This window comes from Pleuronectes platessa, chromosome 4 (assembly GCF_947347685.1).
Source record: "Pleuronectes platessa chromosome 4, fPlePla1.1, whole genome shotgun sequence".
NCBI classification, from domain to species: Eukaryota; Metazoa; Chordata; class Actinopteri; order Pleuronectiformes; family Pleuronectidae; genus Pleuronectes; species Pleuronectes platessa.
Window position 1 is genome coordinate 19,056,722 of NC_070629.1, and position 15,492 is coordinate 19,072,213.

Genomic DNA, 15,492 nt, shown 5'->3' on the forward strand with positions numbered 1-15,492 from the left:
CATGTCTCATTTAGCTCCCACAAATGATGTTGGTGAGATTCCTGCTATTTGCACGCAACCTAATAGTGTTGATACAGGTCATGATGGTTCAGTTGCTAGCAGATATGGGAGACACGTCAGACCTCCTAAAAAACTGATCCATTAGATGTCACACAAGGTTGAGAACACCTTCCCTGTTTCGAATCCTGTTTTTGCTTTCTTTCATGGAATATTTGAGGTTTAGACCAAGTAGGATTTTTTTTTTTCATTCCGTTTTGTGTTGGTATTGTCCAACTAGTATTTGTTTTTTTGTGAATTCTGAGTATGTAATATGTATTGCCTTAAGTGTGATGTTCAGGAGATGTAAATGGCATCTTCTACTAGTCTGTTAAAGGGATTGGGCTTGGTATCTCCCTATCTTTTTACACTCCTTCCGGGAGGATTTGTATCGACTGTATTTGACATCTGTGATTTGGTTTCGCGCTTTAAGCAGCTCCTAATTTTTTTTCTCTTTCTTCTTTCTTCTATTTTTGTTTGGATGATGCTAAGGACTTGTCTGGGGTTGAACAGAATTTAAGAGGGGTGTATGTAATGGTGTAAATATGTTTGTTAAATCCTGTTCAACGTGGGACTGAAGTCACAGTTTTTGATGTATTTCTTTTATTTTGCCGTGTCTTTTATTTTGAAAACCTATTGCGGGAGCTTCTGGGGGATTAAGTCTGGCGCACTTTGTTTTTACCTCAGAAGCAGGTGCTCGCGCTATGGGTAGGTTGTCTTTCTTTCCTGTTAGTGTTTTAGTTAGTTGCTTATGGTTAATTTAGTGTATGAAACCTGTGAAGTAATATGCTACTTTCTTTTGTAGATGACTGTGGCTGTTTTGTCCCATATATGTTGCAGGTATGTTGTAAAGTATAAATGATTGTCTACCACTATATGATCACGTGTTACTCAGAAGCAGGTGCTCGCGCTATGGATGACTGTGGCTTTTTTTTATCCCATATATGTTGCAGATGTTGCAGAATAAAGTTACACTGCTTCCATTAAACCTGACTCCAGTGAAATACATAGAAATAGCAGCAGAGCAAAACAGAGACCGTCACACTTTCACCCCAATCCTTAGAACCTACGACTAGTCTAATATTTTATGTTTTAGAGGCAAATGCTACAGTTGTATTTCTAGTTCATGTGTCACCAGTATCTCCAGGGAAACAGCAAAATCGCTGAAGGGTTCATGAAATGGGTGCAACCTCCAAAACACACACTCACTCTCTCTCACTCAATCACTCACTCGTATGAATTCAGCAAGTTTTTATAGAGAGGATGAGGATGGAAAGACGTAAAATTCATAGTTATTAAATACATCGGGTCAATGCATATACATTTTTTTGATATACTATGCATTTATTTTAAAGGGTGTGTTTACATTTTCTAGCACTAGGTTTTATGGAATACATCCAGAACTCCCACTGCAGGAAGACGTAACAGTTACTCCTCTCCCACAATGAGTCTACTGAAACGAGGAATGTTTCTACTGCTCCTGAAGCTCACCATTGCACTGGGATCACTATGGATCCTCTCACTACTAACTCGCAGTAATCCAGGCTGGAATCCCAGCTCCGTTCTCGGGAACAGCTGGTTGGAGTATACAGACTCTGATGACAGCCCAGAGAAAGTGTGCAACTGCTCAGCTATCCTGCAGGGAGAGAGGGAGGCACTGGAGCAGGCCAAATTACTGACCATCACCAAAGACTTCCACAAGAGTGTTCACATCCCTGATGAACATTACGTGAATGCAACCGAAGACTGCAGGTGTGTTGCTTTTAAACAACAGATTTTAGACGCTTTACTTTGTCAATATTTGAATATTGAATTCCACTTAAATCACTGAAAGTTCTTTGTTTAATATTGTTTGTTTACAGTGCATTCAAATTAAGACGAAAATACTTGACATCTCCGTTGAGCCAGGAAGAAGAGGACTTTCCCCTGGCATACTCTATGGTTGTGCATCATAAGGTATGCATATTATAAAGCCTGAATTTTGATGTAAATAAACTTTAAAAGTGGAGTAAACAATTTACTTAAAATTCATCAATCAAAGGAGCTCTTCACCACATCTTGTGAATTTCAGTTATGTTCAAGTACCCAAAACTGATACATTATTAATTTATTATTGTATATGCTCTTAGGTGCAGAACTTTGAGCGCCTGCTGCGAGCCATCTACGCACCTCAAAATATATATTGTGTCCATGTGGACAAAAAGGCAAAATCCTCAGTCTTATTTGCCATCTGGGCAATTACTGACTGCTTCCCGAACATCTTCTTGGTCAGTCAGCCTGTTGATGTGGTCTATGCGGCCTGGTCACGTGTCCAGGCTGACCTTAACTGTTTGGCGGATCTCTATAACAGCAGCACACAATGGAAATACGTCATCAACCTTTGTGGCCAAGATTTCCCTCTGAAAACCAACTTGGAGATTGTAAGGGCACTGCGTTCACTGAGGGGCGGGAACAGCTTACAGTCAGAAGAAATACCTGCAGGAAATCTGTTGAGAGTGAAAAATGCATTCGAAGTAATAGATGGAACAAACCAGGTACCTATTTTGAATAACATATATTTATAAAGTTAGCATTTGAATATACTGGTCATCACTTTAACATTAATTCACAATTTTAACTCCCTCAGGATACAGGGAAGGCAAATGAGCCGCCACCCATCAACATCACCATAATGTCTGGAAGTGCCTACTTTGTGGTTAGCCGGGGCTTCATCCGCAGTGTGTTGGAGGACCGCCAAGTGCCAGCACTGAGGGAGTGGCTCAAACACACCTACATTCCTGATGAATTGTTCTGGGCAACCATTCAGCGAATGCCCGGAGTTCATGGCTCAACATGGCCCCACAGAATATATGACATGTCAGACGTCAATGCCATCGCTCGCCTGGTGAAGTGGCAGGTGTTCGAGGGGTCGCAGGTTTCACTGGGCGCGAGGTACCCAGAGTGTCACGGCAGCCACGTCAGGGGAGTATGCATATATGGTGCCGGGGACTTACAGTGGATGCTCAAGCAGCATCATCTCTTTGCCAACAAGTTTGACATAGACACAGACCCCGTTCCTGTCTACTGTTTGGAGAAATATCTAAGAAAAAGGGCACTGTCTGGTCTATAATAGATATTTTTCATAGCAACTGACAATGGCATTCAATTCAAACCTTTATCAATACAGGGAAAGGCCATGTAGCAGCATGTGATTTAATTTCAAGACGTATTTTAAATTTGTTTATAATTCTAGAGTGATGAACACAAATTAAAATGTTTCATTAGTGGCACTATTCAGTTCCATTCAATCACGTCTCTCTGCGATGCACAGAGCAGCCAAAGATAATAATATTAATAATAATAGTTGTGGCGCCTAGTGAAAAGGGGGCTTTCTCCCCCCTTTTCACTAGGCGCTGTCTGCCTATATTAGACATTTGGTCATTTGATTATAATTCAAATTTTCATTATCAATTCGATTATGTAGATAATCTGGTTTTGAGTTGTGTGTTGAATTGTTTTCACAGCATGTATGTGTTCACAGTTGATTTTGTTATGTCCATGATGTGGCTCTGTTTGATTGTTGTTTTTCCAGATCTGTGAATGGGGTCAGATCAGCAGGTCGATCAGGGAGAGGTGTGTAGGATCAGGTCTCTGAGAAAGGAGGGGCTGGAGGTGACAGAGAATGGAGGACGTGTTCTGCATTAGATGACATTTCAGTCAACCTATTGCATTTATCTGCTGAACTTTTGCAGATAGTTTGAATTGATTGGTCAGCAGTAGCCCAGGGTCCAAACGTGGTCTTGTCCTGAGTGTGGTTTCTCTTTGTCTTTCTGTTTAGCTCACCTTATACTTACCAGCACAGATTGCATGTTCCAGGCAGGTGAGGCTATAAAGCCATTCAGTAGTGAGGGGGGGAGACAGGAGTTGGCAGCTTGGTGAGGCTGCAGATTTTTCTAGTTTGTTTCTCTTTTTCTTTCTCTGGTATGATTTAGTAATTTTTTTTGAATTTCCCAGGAATATTCCTGTCTTTCTGTTTTAGAACCTTGTTTTTAATAAAATGCAAAACACTTTCATCTACTCCTGCTTCTTCAGTATTGCTTTTTTTTTCTCAAGTTTTCAGTGCCAGATATAGTACACAATAACATACCTGGAAAAACATTGTAATTCGTCGAACGTTCCTCCTTGAAGAAAATAATTGCCAAGTTTATAACTAGTTACATAACAGTTACATCTACGATTAGGTTAGGTCTACACAACTGGCGCTTCGTGTAAATAAGGTGGCTTGGGATAGGGACTAATTCCCGGCTACAATTATTGTGCCAGTCCGCTCGTGCTGGTAAAACTTTCATGTGAAACCTTTTTTTTAAAGACTGATGAGGATGAACACACCTTTAATGAAACAAAGATTTTTACATGTTGTATGAACAGATCAACATCTTGCAAGAAACAAATATATTTACAAATAAAACAAAGAAAAGTTTTAAGTAGACACACACCGACTGTCCCTGTCCAACCACCAGTTAACATAGTATTCCCTGATCACTCCCCAAATTGTTTTCACACACACACACACACACACACAGGACAAATATGATTAAAATAACATTAGTACACAGTTCTACATCTGAGTGAGTAATCAGATCAGAGTAATCGGAGAGGATGCAACTGAAGTCATGCAACAAATTACTGCAGCTATGGGAACTGCCTGTATGACATCCCCAGAATGTTCACAGTGATATACAATGCTAACAGAATAGCCAATTCGTAGCCTTTATAAGACAAGTTTAGGATGTGATACCTATATAATAAACTATTCAAAAAGCAGCTTTAAGTTCTGTTTTATACCGTTACAAAGTGCAGGTTTGAATTGAAATTTTTAATGACCACACATTTAAAATTCCAATTCAAGCCTGCAGTTTGTAACTGTGGGTCATACATTTGTAAACCTTGAGTGTCTGAAATTAGATTTTCTATTTCCTGTAATGTTACAGTTTATTGACCAAGCTACAGTACAGTATAATATGTGTATGTATGTAAAATGTGTATTTGTGAGCAGGTGGGCAGTGTTACAACTACTGTTATGTCGTATTACTGTGTTATTACCAAGCCTCTTAGTTATTCCTCCAAAGTGAATTAAAGAAGAATAAAACAGTTTAATCAAAAATGAAGAAAACCTCAAAGAAACTAATAAATTGGGGAACACAATCAAGTGCTGTTTAACATACAGTAGTACAGAACAGTGACAGTCACTGTACTTACAGGATTATGTTTAGCACCCAGTGAGAGGAGATAATACCTCCCTCACTGAACAAGCAGTCGCCTGATGTTTTGTACCACAGCTTATTCTTATCCAGCCTGTTGCTAGTGCCGCGAACATCATGCTGCAGGGCCGCTCATATTCAGTCATGCTGTGGTAGAATACAGCACAATGCAGGGAGAAAGTAGGCAGGAGTCAGGTATCTTGTTTCTGTCAAACGGCCGAGTTCCCCTTCTTGTCGGCTCTGAGCGAGAGAAGACGACAGAAAGAATAGTAGTATCTTTGGCTTTAAAATGAAAATGTTTCAAACAAAGGTATAAATATTGCAACTGAAGCATAGCGAGTTTGCTGTGAGTAGGATGATTACGATCATGACTTCAGCCGACCATTGATTATGTTTCATTCCACTACATCACACAACAATCTGAGAACCAAACCTCAGAAACTAGGCGAGGATTTACTGACCAGCACATTCCTTGTTAGGTTTGAATTGTTTGGAAAATGTCTCCGTGAGGCGAGCAGACCAGCAAGGAGAGTTCAGTGAGGCTCAGCACACATTTTTAATGTGTGAACTTTTTTATTTTTCCTTCCTTGTCTTGGAGGACTACTTACTTAGCTGCTGATTCCTGTAAATCTGTATCCAATCTGGATTCGCATTGGGTGGGAAGGCAGAGAGCAAAGGTTAGTGAAGGAGTCAAACAAATGACCGGCACGGCCACATTGTCAGTGCACATGCAGTTGCTGGAGATTAGTGCTCTCTCCTGTATTTCAACTGCAGCGCTATCAAGAGTGATTCGATTTCACTCTAAGGGGGTTGATGTGTGTAGTTTGTGACACATGCTCAGTGAAACAAGGCATGAAGTTAAACAAATTAAAATGGCCTCTTGCGTAATGAACAGGGATAAAGTTAGAATGAGTCAGACTTCATTTTTACATCTATTTTGTGGGTTTCAGAGAGTTCAACAGATCCCTTTCCCTTCATACACCTGATCTGTTGGAAGGAATCATACATAAAGCCCCATGTACCATATTCTGCATGTTGTTAAATCTTCCAGAGACTGTCAGTGTTGTAATGTTTACATGAGACACCAGTAGTTGTGTACATGACTGTCGTCTCTACAGGAAATTTGTGTTGCAAAAAGTATCAAGGAGGGCATCAAGGTGAATGGTTGTGTGTACAGAGTTCAGGTTTTATCTTGTAGCCGTGCTCAATCTTTCCCAAACCTCAACCAACAAATCAGAGTTTTGTTAAATTTGACAACACCCTAAAGTAACCAAAGCTGTTGTCTCAGTTCAGGGGTTGCATCCTTCGAAAGGGACACCACCCACAGGGCTCAAAACCACCTCCTCTGTGGGCCATGTAGAGAGATGGCGTGGTCTATACAAGTTTTCCGTGATCAGTGTCACCAGCTTGTCCTACTCATGTGTAATTTTGGATGTTCAGTTGTTTTGAAGTCTGATACTCAGGCACTGAATGTCTCGACACTTGTCTGCACCATTTCCTCTTTGAGGTAGTCACTGAAGCACAATGCATCCTGGGATAGGCTGGGCCGGGAAGGGTCCACCCAACGGGGGCCTAGGTTTCACTGGGATAAAGGACACATTTGTCGGAAGCATTTCTTGGAGCCGTCAAAGATGGGACAGACTAGTCGTGCTGCTGTGACCCAATATGTCTGCAAATTTAGTCGTCTAACGATGCAGATCCTGAATTGAGACACAGCTGCTGTGTAGGATTGGAAAAAACAATTATTTTATCTCACTCAAAGCTAAGATGCAGTTCTAATACTAAACCCCTTATTCTTCTCAATTGTGACAAAGTCCAGTCTGTGCTGGTGGCTTTTTCAGTCTCTTTACAATAATAGTTGTTGATGTTTGTCTGTCCCACTATACATTTCCTCTACATTCCTTAGCACTGAAATATCTGTGGTTAGGAGTGACTATGTTTTTAGTGCAAGCTTCCTCAGGTTATAGATGATAATTATAGAAGTATTATTAAGATGTCACAGATGAGGGGTGAGATGAACAGTTTACACGGGAATCCATAACAGGAACAGAAAATCAGTATCCGGCTTGCTTTGTGTTGGGTAGGGGGGCAGCCTGAGGTCAGTAGAAGGTTAGTGTCAGTTTATGAAAATTAACAGCAACTTTGATAAAAACATTCAGAAAGACTTTTAGACAACATAGTGATCAATGCAGAATTACCTCATGCGTGCAAACCTGTGTTTACCCCTCTCCTCGTCATACCTTTGGGCGGAGTGAGAGATGTATAAACATGCCAATGCAAATTTGGCTCTTAGAAATAAAATATTGCATTATGTTTGTTTACTGTTTGTTTTTTGACTAAGGTTATAGATCGTGTGCACACCTTGGCCATTAACCTCTGACATCATGCTCAGGGAGGAAGATCAAATGTTTTTAAGAACAGAATCATGATGTGTTGCTGTGATCCAGGTTTATAAGTCAGGTAAACACAGATAAACTGACACACTGTTTTGCATTTCACTGCTTCCTAAATTATCAGCAACTGAAAAGACTAAATCTGGAGGGACAGAGGGTCCTGTTAGACAGCAGCTATCTTTGGCAACCACCTTCTAACTCACATCAATAATAATACTTTTACCTGATATAGTGGAAAAGATTTTTTAATCCGGAAATAACAATGCGCCTCTGGGACAAATTCATACAAGACTAAAATGCCCTTGATTCAAGCCTGTGATCTAGTGCTAATGCTAATGTCCAGTGGTAAAACAAACATTTGTGTTGGTGTAAACTGAGCATTGCACAAAACATATATCACACAAATCTTATCGGCTTGACACAAGTGTATTATTAGTGGCCCAGGAGGTGCGGGCCCTGGAGCTGTTTTAAAATGTTGACTTTATAGTAAAAGCATAGTGCTTGTTTTAAATTGAACTGTAGGCTATTACAGTGCTTTTATTTTGAAAAGTTATTAATTTGGGTCTGAAGATTGTGTCGAATGCTTTAGGCGTCTGAAATAGCGCAAATGTAATGTATGAAAAATAAAACTGTGGTTAAGTAAATCATTTCAAGTTATATACAAGCCACTGTGTAGGTGGGAGAACAAATTTAGATTTGAAAAACTATAAAATTGCAGATAAAACGGGTTTATTCTGTTCATAAAAGCATTCCATTCCCAGAGCATTATGTAAGAGGAAAATGGCCACCACGTGACTATGGTCTATTAAAAATATGATCACAGCAGAAACTGTAGTATTTGTCATTGACTACAGCCAATACTCCTCCGGAAGGAAAGACAATGCACACACAAATATCAAAAATCCAGACAATACATTCATCATATATGCATTTATATAACTTACTTTATACTGTATGTGTGAGGTATGTGTTGGATTAAAAAATAAAAATCAACTTCCATTGACCGCTGCTGTGAAGAAAGGTTTCTATTGTTCACAAACAGGTAATAACTGCACCTTTAAACTGACCCGATTGGATTTAGCATTCCTTAAAAACCACCATCAATGACGGTTGACAAGATGTTACCCAACGGTTTCCTGACACATCTGATCTGAACTCTCATAAATCAAACTTTCAGATGTACTTACTTGATGATGCTGGGTGGAATGTGAACGTACTCGGTTGGGATGATTTCTCCAAGCTCCCGCAGACTATTCACATACTTGATCTTACTACTGAACTTGGAGCTGTAGAAAAAATTAGAAAGGTCTGTTTCACTGCTTACGTGATCTGATTCAACCACTGTAATGGGGGTATGTTGGTTCCTGGATTTCTAGACTAGTCAAAAATGTATTCTTAGAAATAGTTGTGCCATTCAAGTTTCTGCAATTTAATTTGTAATGTCAAGTGCTAATAGATTCAAACATGGATATACTATTAAGAGGGTTTCTTGATTGTACATTTTGCGCTGAATGTTTTCAACAGCAGTGTCATTTAAACTTAAAGGACAACAGTGAAACCTGATGAAGGGTCTGGTTATTCCCAGCAAAGTCCGTATGAACCAGGAAGGATGAACAATGATGAACATCTTGAGGTTTTTCTTTAATCTGTGGGACAAGAGCAGAGGAAGAGGAGCTGTGAAAGGATCAGTAGTAGCTCTTTTACACTTGGCCTTTCTCCAAATTTACTATACACCATAAATTTGTGTTAATCACAACAGTATCATAAAATGATTCCTACTTTACATTTGCATTGCACTTGTTTGTGTGGGTATTACCTCCTGTCTATCATTTGGTAACACTTTTTCATCCAGCTAAAACCGGGCATCCTCCTGCGAGGTGTGGCGCCGTTCAGATAAACAATGATGTAATCCTCTGCCACCATTAGTTCCAATGTACTTATCACATACCTGTACACACAGACAACAGAAAAAAAGTTAGAAAGAGAGTCTTCAACCAAAAGTAAATTTTCATTTCAACTTCAACTTTCTTGTGAATTGATTGAAGCTTGGCCTCTCCATTTCATCAAGGGTAGTGCTAATCCTACAGCAGCTCATGATAAATTCATATTAAAGTGAGCTTGCAACTCAGCGTTCATGAGTTCAGTAAAGGCATCTTCTATTTCAACATCGCACCTGCCCCCTTGTGGGAAGCCTTGACAGAAGAGTGGACTCTGTTATCCAGCAACTTCATGCTTGTGATTGTAGAATGATGTGTGGGGTTGTAATATTTGCACGTCCACATGTGCTTGAGCTACGTAGTAAAACTTTACTTACAGAAAAAGGTTTTCCATGACATAACTGTAATTGTCACAGTCGCTGTCTGGAAGGAAACATGCTGCGAACACAATGATGGCATTCTGTTCCGCGTAATAACCTGAAACCATGAAACACAGGAAGGACAATTAAAGTGGGCTCTCACATGCAGTGCACATAGAACTGTGATTTCATTCACCATAAAATTGAGCTAACAAACATTCTCTTGTATCTGGTCATGACAGACAGACAGAAAACATTTAGCGTCCGATAAGATGCTTTAAAAGCTGTGCATTTTACTTTGAGGCTCAAATTAATGTGTCTCAAGTATATATTGTTTTCCATTGTATCATGTAAGATACAATGGAAAGAGGTTGAATGCCTCTAGATTTGAACAATCTATTGTTTTACCAGCATTAGAGCTTCCTAGCCTGAGCGCGACATCAGAGGAAAATGATTAATAAATGTGAAACAATTAACCAGGGCGCATCAATTAGCAATAATAGTAGCATGGGTCTCATTTTTAGTGGCTTACAGATGCCTGTTCTAGCTTACGAATACAGTACATGTATGTCCATATGAATATGAATTTGTGTTCTTTTCTATTCTGATGTGAACATGTTGATTGCTTTGAGGAGCGTTTATTTTATGTGATAAGCTGCCAAGGGAGGGTCCATCACTGTTATACTTCTATCAACCAATCTTTCCCCTTTTACTGTGTAGTGAGTGACTATAAGATTTGTTTAGTTGATGGACATTCAAATTTCTAAGCTCATTTAAATCAGTTCAATCAATCAGCACAATCTGGAAATTTGAAAGGGGAAAGTTGGTTCGACATTGGCTGAGTTTTGTGGAACACCCTCTTGGGTAAAAAAAAATTGACAAAACAAGTTGGCATATATAATATTTAAGAATAAAATTCGCCAAATGCGGAGAAGGGAGAATGAGGACATCAACAGAGATTAAAAGATCCAACGTTATGAAACAAAGAGTCCTGGATATAATGGATTTTAGCTTTTGTGGTAGCACGCCTACCTCCGTGAGAAATGACTCTTTTGTACAGTTCGATGCTTTTCATATCAATGCGATGCTCCTGCTCTCCAATCACCACGCTCCTCCATAGTCGGCTTTCCCTGCTCCCCTCGGCTGAACTGTGTCCTGCGGTGACGTCACTTGAAGCTACTCCTGAAGCCAGATTAGACTCTTCTGAGTCCCCTGTTTGTGACATGGGTGATACATAGAGATAAAGATATGACCAGTCATGTATAAGTTGTATAGACTTTACAAGACGACAGGGCACAACAAAAGGAAATACTGAGCTAAATCAGATTGATGAAAACGATGGATGCTGCCACATACATCCTGTAAAAGAGAAGAGTCTGTCATCTCCTGTGTGCATTTAGACATATTCATACTGTATCTTCAGGCGTCTGTCTCACCGTGTCTGGTCATCTCCAGTGATTCTGCCTCGTCAGGGGTGTCCAGCTCATCAATGTTGATGTCCAGGTCGTCTCCAGTATCCAAGGCCTCGTCCTCCGTGTCCAGAGCGTCCTCTGAGAGAAGAGAACCCTCACTGTGGTCCAGCGACACGTTCAATGGCGGAGCGGCCAACTTTCGCCTTTGATTAGAGCTGCCCGACACATCTGCCGAGGAGGCTGGGTCTGCTCAGAGAGAGATGGCGTCATTTTCTTTCTCTTTTTATAAATTTCTTATTCTTTTGTAGAGAAAGGTTGCAGATCTACAGCCTTATTCACTGTATATGCATGCATTACATGATGCTACATAAATTACATTAGTACCTGTGTTTTTGTAAATGGCTGAGCAATAATAAATTAAGTTTTCAGTTGAGTACACCAACTGCATTTCTCTTTGTGATATGCATTTGTCAATTTTGTCAATTAATTAATTAAGTTTTCGTCCTAAAATATGTTAAATATCACTTTTAGACAACTTAAATATGACTCAAACAAGTTCAGGGTTAGGGTCAAACATAGCATATTGCTATTCATCTTAAAATTAGAATGTTGAGCCTTAACATCTAATCTTTTACTAATAAGGTGCAACAAATATCACCAGCACTAAAATTGCACAGTGAATAACTGAGGCAATTTACAGTAGGTGTAGTTTATCTTGCGATTTATTTACCTTCTCCTTTATCCAGCTCCTCAGCAGCTTCCTCACTGGAGGCCATCTTCATCATCATCCCTGTTGCCCCGTCCCTCTGTGGGGAGTGTCTGCTCAGAGGCCCAGAGAGGCAATAATGAGCCACAACATAGATCACCATTGCTATCACCACTGCCACCATAGGCACAGCTACACATAGTATTGGGCCAAACAAGCCAAAGAAAATCATCGACAGAAAACCTCACTTTTCCCATGACATTGAATGAGGGAGAAAGTTAAAATATGTTCATCTCACAGCAGATACAAAAGATTACAGAAGTGACAAATCAGACGGACAGAAAGCGACTCACTGCTTCTTTCCCAGGCTGCACGTGTGGGCTGAGGAAACAATACTGAGCTGTGTTGCTACCTCCCCCTACCAAAGCCCCTTTTAACAGACTCTGATTAGCATAAGGCCTGCTAACAATAGAGGCAGGGCAGAGAATCCAGCACGAATGCTTATAAATATGAGGAAACACACGCACACACACACACACACACACACACACACACTCACACAAAGGGTGTGTTTCATCTTTTTAAAAATCTCAGGACACCTACCTTCCTCTCACTCTGTTTTCTCCCAGTACGAGTGACTGAACCACTCTTTCCACTATCAAGTCACATGACTACTTGATTATGGAAAGTGTGATGTAAACACACAAACACACTCACACAAACACACACACACACACACACACACACACACACACACACACACACACACACACACACACACAGAGCGTAAAAGACAGTGGAGGGTTGTGTATCTCAAAGAGGGGCCAGGGTCATCTGAACTACAAAGTGGGGCAAAACACCATGATGAATATGCTAATGAGGAACAATTCAACTTTTTCTGTCTCATGTAAAATAATACCACTCACTGAATAGTGATTCCAGAACTACACCTTAGATTTGACTTTTGATTGAGAAAAAACCTAATTAGGATCAAACATTTCCTCAATATTAAAAATGAGATATTCAGACTTTTAGATTCTAATATATGTCGACAAATTAAATAATGCAACTCACTGGGATCTTTCGTTAAAACTGATAAATTACCATGTCTTTACAGGTCCATGTCGACAGATTAAAGTGGATTATTTTTTGTTGTGGTTTTGTTTGTGGACACTTTGTTTACGACTCATCCTGTGTTTCTTTTCTAGTTCTGTATATTCCTGTTCTTATTTTGAAACTTTGCTCCTCTTGCGGTTCTAACTTGACTTCCTGTCTATGTCCTGTTTACTGCCTCCCTGTTATTGTCTGTACCTGTTCCTCATGTTTCCCCTGTGTTTTAATTAGCCCCCCCACACACACACACACTCACACACACACATACACACACACACACCTCTCCTGTGTATAGAAGTCTCTGTGTTTCAGTTTGGCCTTATTTTCCTTTCCCACATCCATGGTTTGTCATTATTATTGCTCTCTAGCATCTTCTCAATGTTTCCAGTGTTTTCGTCGTTTCACTTTAGCCTCTTGAGTGTTTGTTTTTCTTTGTGGATTATTGAATTTGTTTTTTGAACATTCATTTCTGTAAGTACCGTTTGCCTTGTATTAAAGGACACTTTTTGTTTTACTACTTCATTTGCTTCTGCAATTTTGGGTCCACCTGCTCCTTTAACTCTGACATCATAAGTAAGGTAGTAAGTAAATTCTGATAATCAGTAGAGATAATAAAAGCAAAAACAATGTAAAAATATATGTGTGTATTATTGTGAAGGGTGGGGGTACAATACATTTAGATTATTAGAAATAGATACACCCCTGCTTTTTCAATCCTTTAATATGATGCAGTGAAGAATTACATGATATTTAAAAGTTATATATGACTGATTTCACTTTCAATTAACAATTGTTTTTAGAAAAGCTTTTTCCTCAAATTTGGCATTTGCTGATACCAGTGGAGGAAATAATGAAATCTTAGACAGTAGAATTTAAGTGTTACACTGTGCTACCGAACCTTGAACTTTCTGAAAGTCCAACTTAAACCCGTATGAGTTAAAGCTCACCTTGAAAGTAGAGAGTGAACGTATCCCTCCGGCACGTACCGTGCGTGATCTTCCCTCTCAGTTTGGACGTCTGATTGGTAGAATGGCTGTTCTTCCAACTGGTATTGAGCATGGTCCATCTCATACTGACATTGGCCGTCACTTTGATATTGAGGGCACTGAAGTTGAGAGGAGTCATCTCCATACTGCTTTTCAGCCAAGTAATGAAACTTGGAATCAGTCGGGGTGTACTCAGCGCTAACCTCAGCTTCATAGTAGCTCTCAGTCTGGTCAGACCCACACGGAATAGCTGCTGGATCAGTTGTAAACTCAGTGTAGACAGCTGTGGTGTGCAACTGGCTGTTAGATTTGGTTTCTACGCAGGTTGAGTGCATAGTCTGGATTTCAGTTCTTTGGTCAACATGATGGTAGTTGTAGCCATACTGGGTCTGACCCTGAGTCCCATCATGACTTCCTGTCCACTGATATGCAGCATTTTCATTGGTTGGCTGGGATGACACATCTTGATGTCTTCTTCCAGGGGAATAAGGGCAGAGAGAAAATTAAATGAATTTAGGATTTGTTGATACAAATGGAGAACATTGAACCTCATCCATCTGAGCTAGGAATTTTTTATTTGTGGAAACACTTTTTTATTGAGTTGTTTGAGTACTGGTGTGGTCAAAAACCCAAGGTTTACCAGATGAGGGTTTCGTTCTGACCTATTAGCTTAGTGAAGCAGTGTTATTATAAGTGTCCCCTGTCTAGTTAGTTTTGCATGCATTTGCACAAGGGTGATGTGAAGTTCATTCCTGCCTTTAATCCCCTGATCTAGGAATCACAGCAATGTCTCAGTAAAGACAGGAGGGAAGAGGACTGATGGCAAGAAAAATACGGATATTAATTATTTTTTTTATTTATTAAAATAAATCTGCATTTATAATGACCGTTGGAGAGCACTTACCAATGCCTAGACTAACTGGCCACTTTATCATTATATACCAAAAACACATGTTTTCCGCACCGGATTTCACCGGTTCATGGGTCTGTCAAAGGTCTCTGCTATGTTTCTGAAGAACACCCTATTCCACAAAGTTCTTAGAAAGAAAAAAATCAACTATTAACTAATCTTCTTCAAAGGATAAGGGGTTCTTCCATTGCCTGGGCCCCACCCTTCCAACACAATTAATTTAAATAGGTTTGGTAGTTTTTGCAGGATCATGCTTAAAGACCGATAGCTATGGAAACATAACTTCCTTTGGGGAGGTAATGATTTCTGAGGAAGGAAGCTTTCAACATAATTGTTGGGCTTTAAGGATCCAGACAAAGTGTGTAGCGCCGACTGTAAAGTGAAAGTTTGTCTGTTTACC

The 15,492-nt window shown here is 39.8% G+C and overlaps 2 protein-coding genes across 2 annotated transcripts in view; one reads left to right on the plus strand and one right to left on the minus strand.

Moving 5' to 3' along the window:
- Positions 1 to 790: 790 nt before the first annotated feature.
- LOC128439033 (beta-1,3-galactosyl-O-glycosyl-glycoprotein beta-1,6-N-acetylglucosaminyltransferase) lies at positions 791 to 4,092 on the plus strand. The gene is made up of 5 exons (XM_053421839.1): positions 791 to 876; positions 1,412 to 1,788; positions 1,899 to 1,992; positions 2,166 to 2,570; positions 2,663 to 4,092. The coding sequence occupies exons 2-5, from the start codon at positions 1,481 to 1,483 to the stop codon at positions 3,143 to 3,145; spliced, it is 1,290 nt and encodes a 429-aa protein (XP_053277814.1). The 5' UTR covers positions 791 to 876; positions 1,412 to 1,480; the 3' UTR covers positions 3,146 to 4,092.
- A 297-nt stretch (positions 4,093 to 4,389) lies between these two features.
- The window catches only part of LOC128438478 (protein prune homolog 2), a 37,265-nt gene continuing 26,162 nt past the window's right edge, over positions 4,390 to 15,492 (minus strand). Inside the window, exons 10-19 of the mRNA XM_053421061.1 lie at positions 14,144 to 14,656; positions 12,108 to 12,196; positions 11,402 to 11,623; positions 10,998 to 11,177; positions 9,984 to 10,083; positions 9,486 to 9,617; positions 9,229 to 9,315; positions 8,857 to 8,955; positions 7,475 to 7,516; positions 4,390 to 5,516 (exon numbers count right to left, since the gene is read on the minus strand). Of these exons, the coding sequence (XP_053277036.1) occupies positions 5,486 to 5,516; positions 7,475 to 7,516; positions 8,857 to 8,955; positions 9,229 to 9,315; positions 9,486 to 9,617; positions 9,984 to 10,083; positions 10,998 to 11,177; positions 11,402 to 11,623; positions 12,108 to 12,196; positions 14,144 to 14,656 (1,495 nt within the window). The 3' untranslated portion in view covers positions 4,390 to 5,485. The remainder of the gene's footprint in view (positions 5,517 to 7,474; positions 7,517 to 8,856; positions 8,956 to 9,228; positions 9,316 to 9,485; positions 9,618 to 9,983; positions 10,084 to 10,997; positions 11,178 to 11,401; positions 11,624 to 12,107; positions 12,197 to 14,143; positions 14,657 to 15,492) is intronic.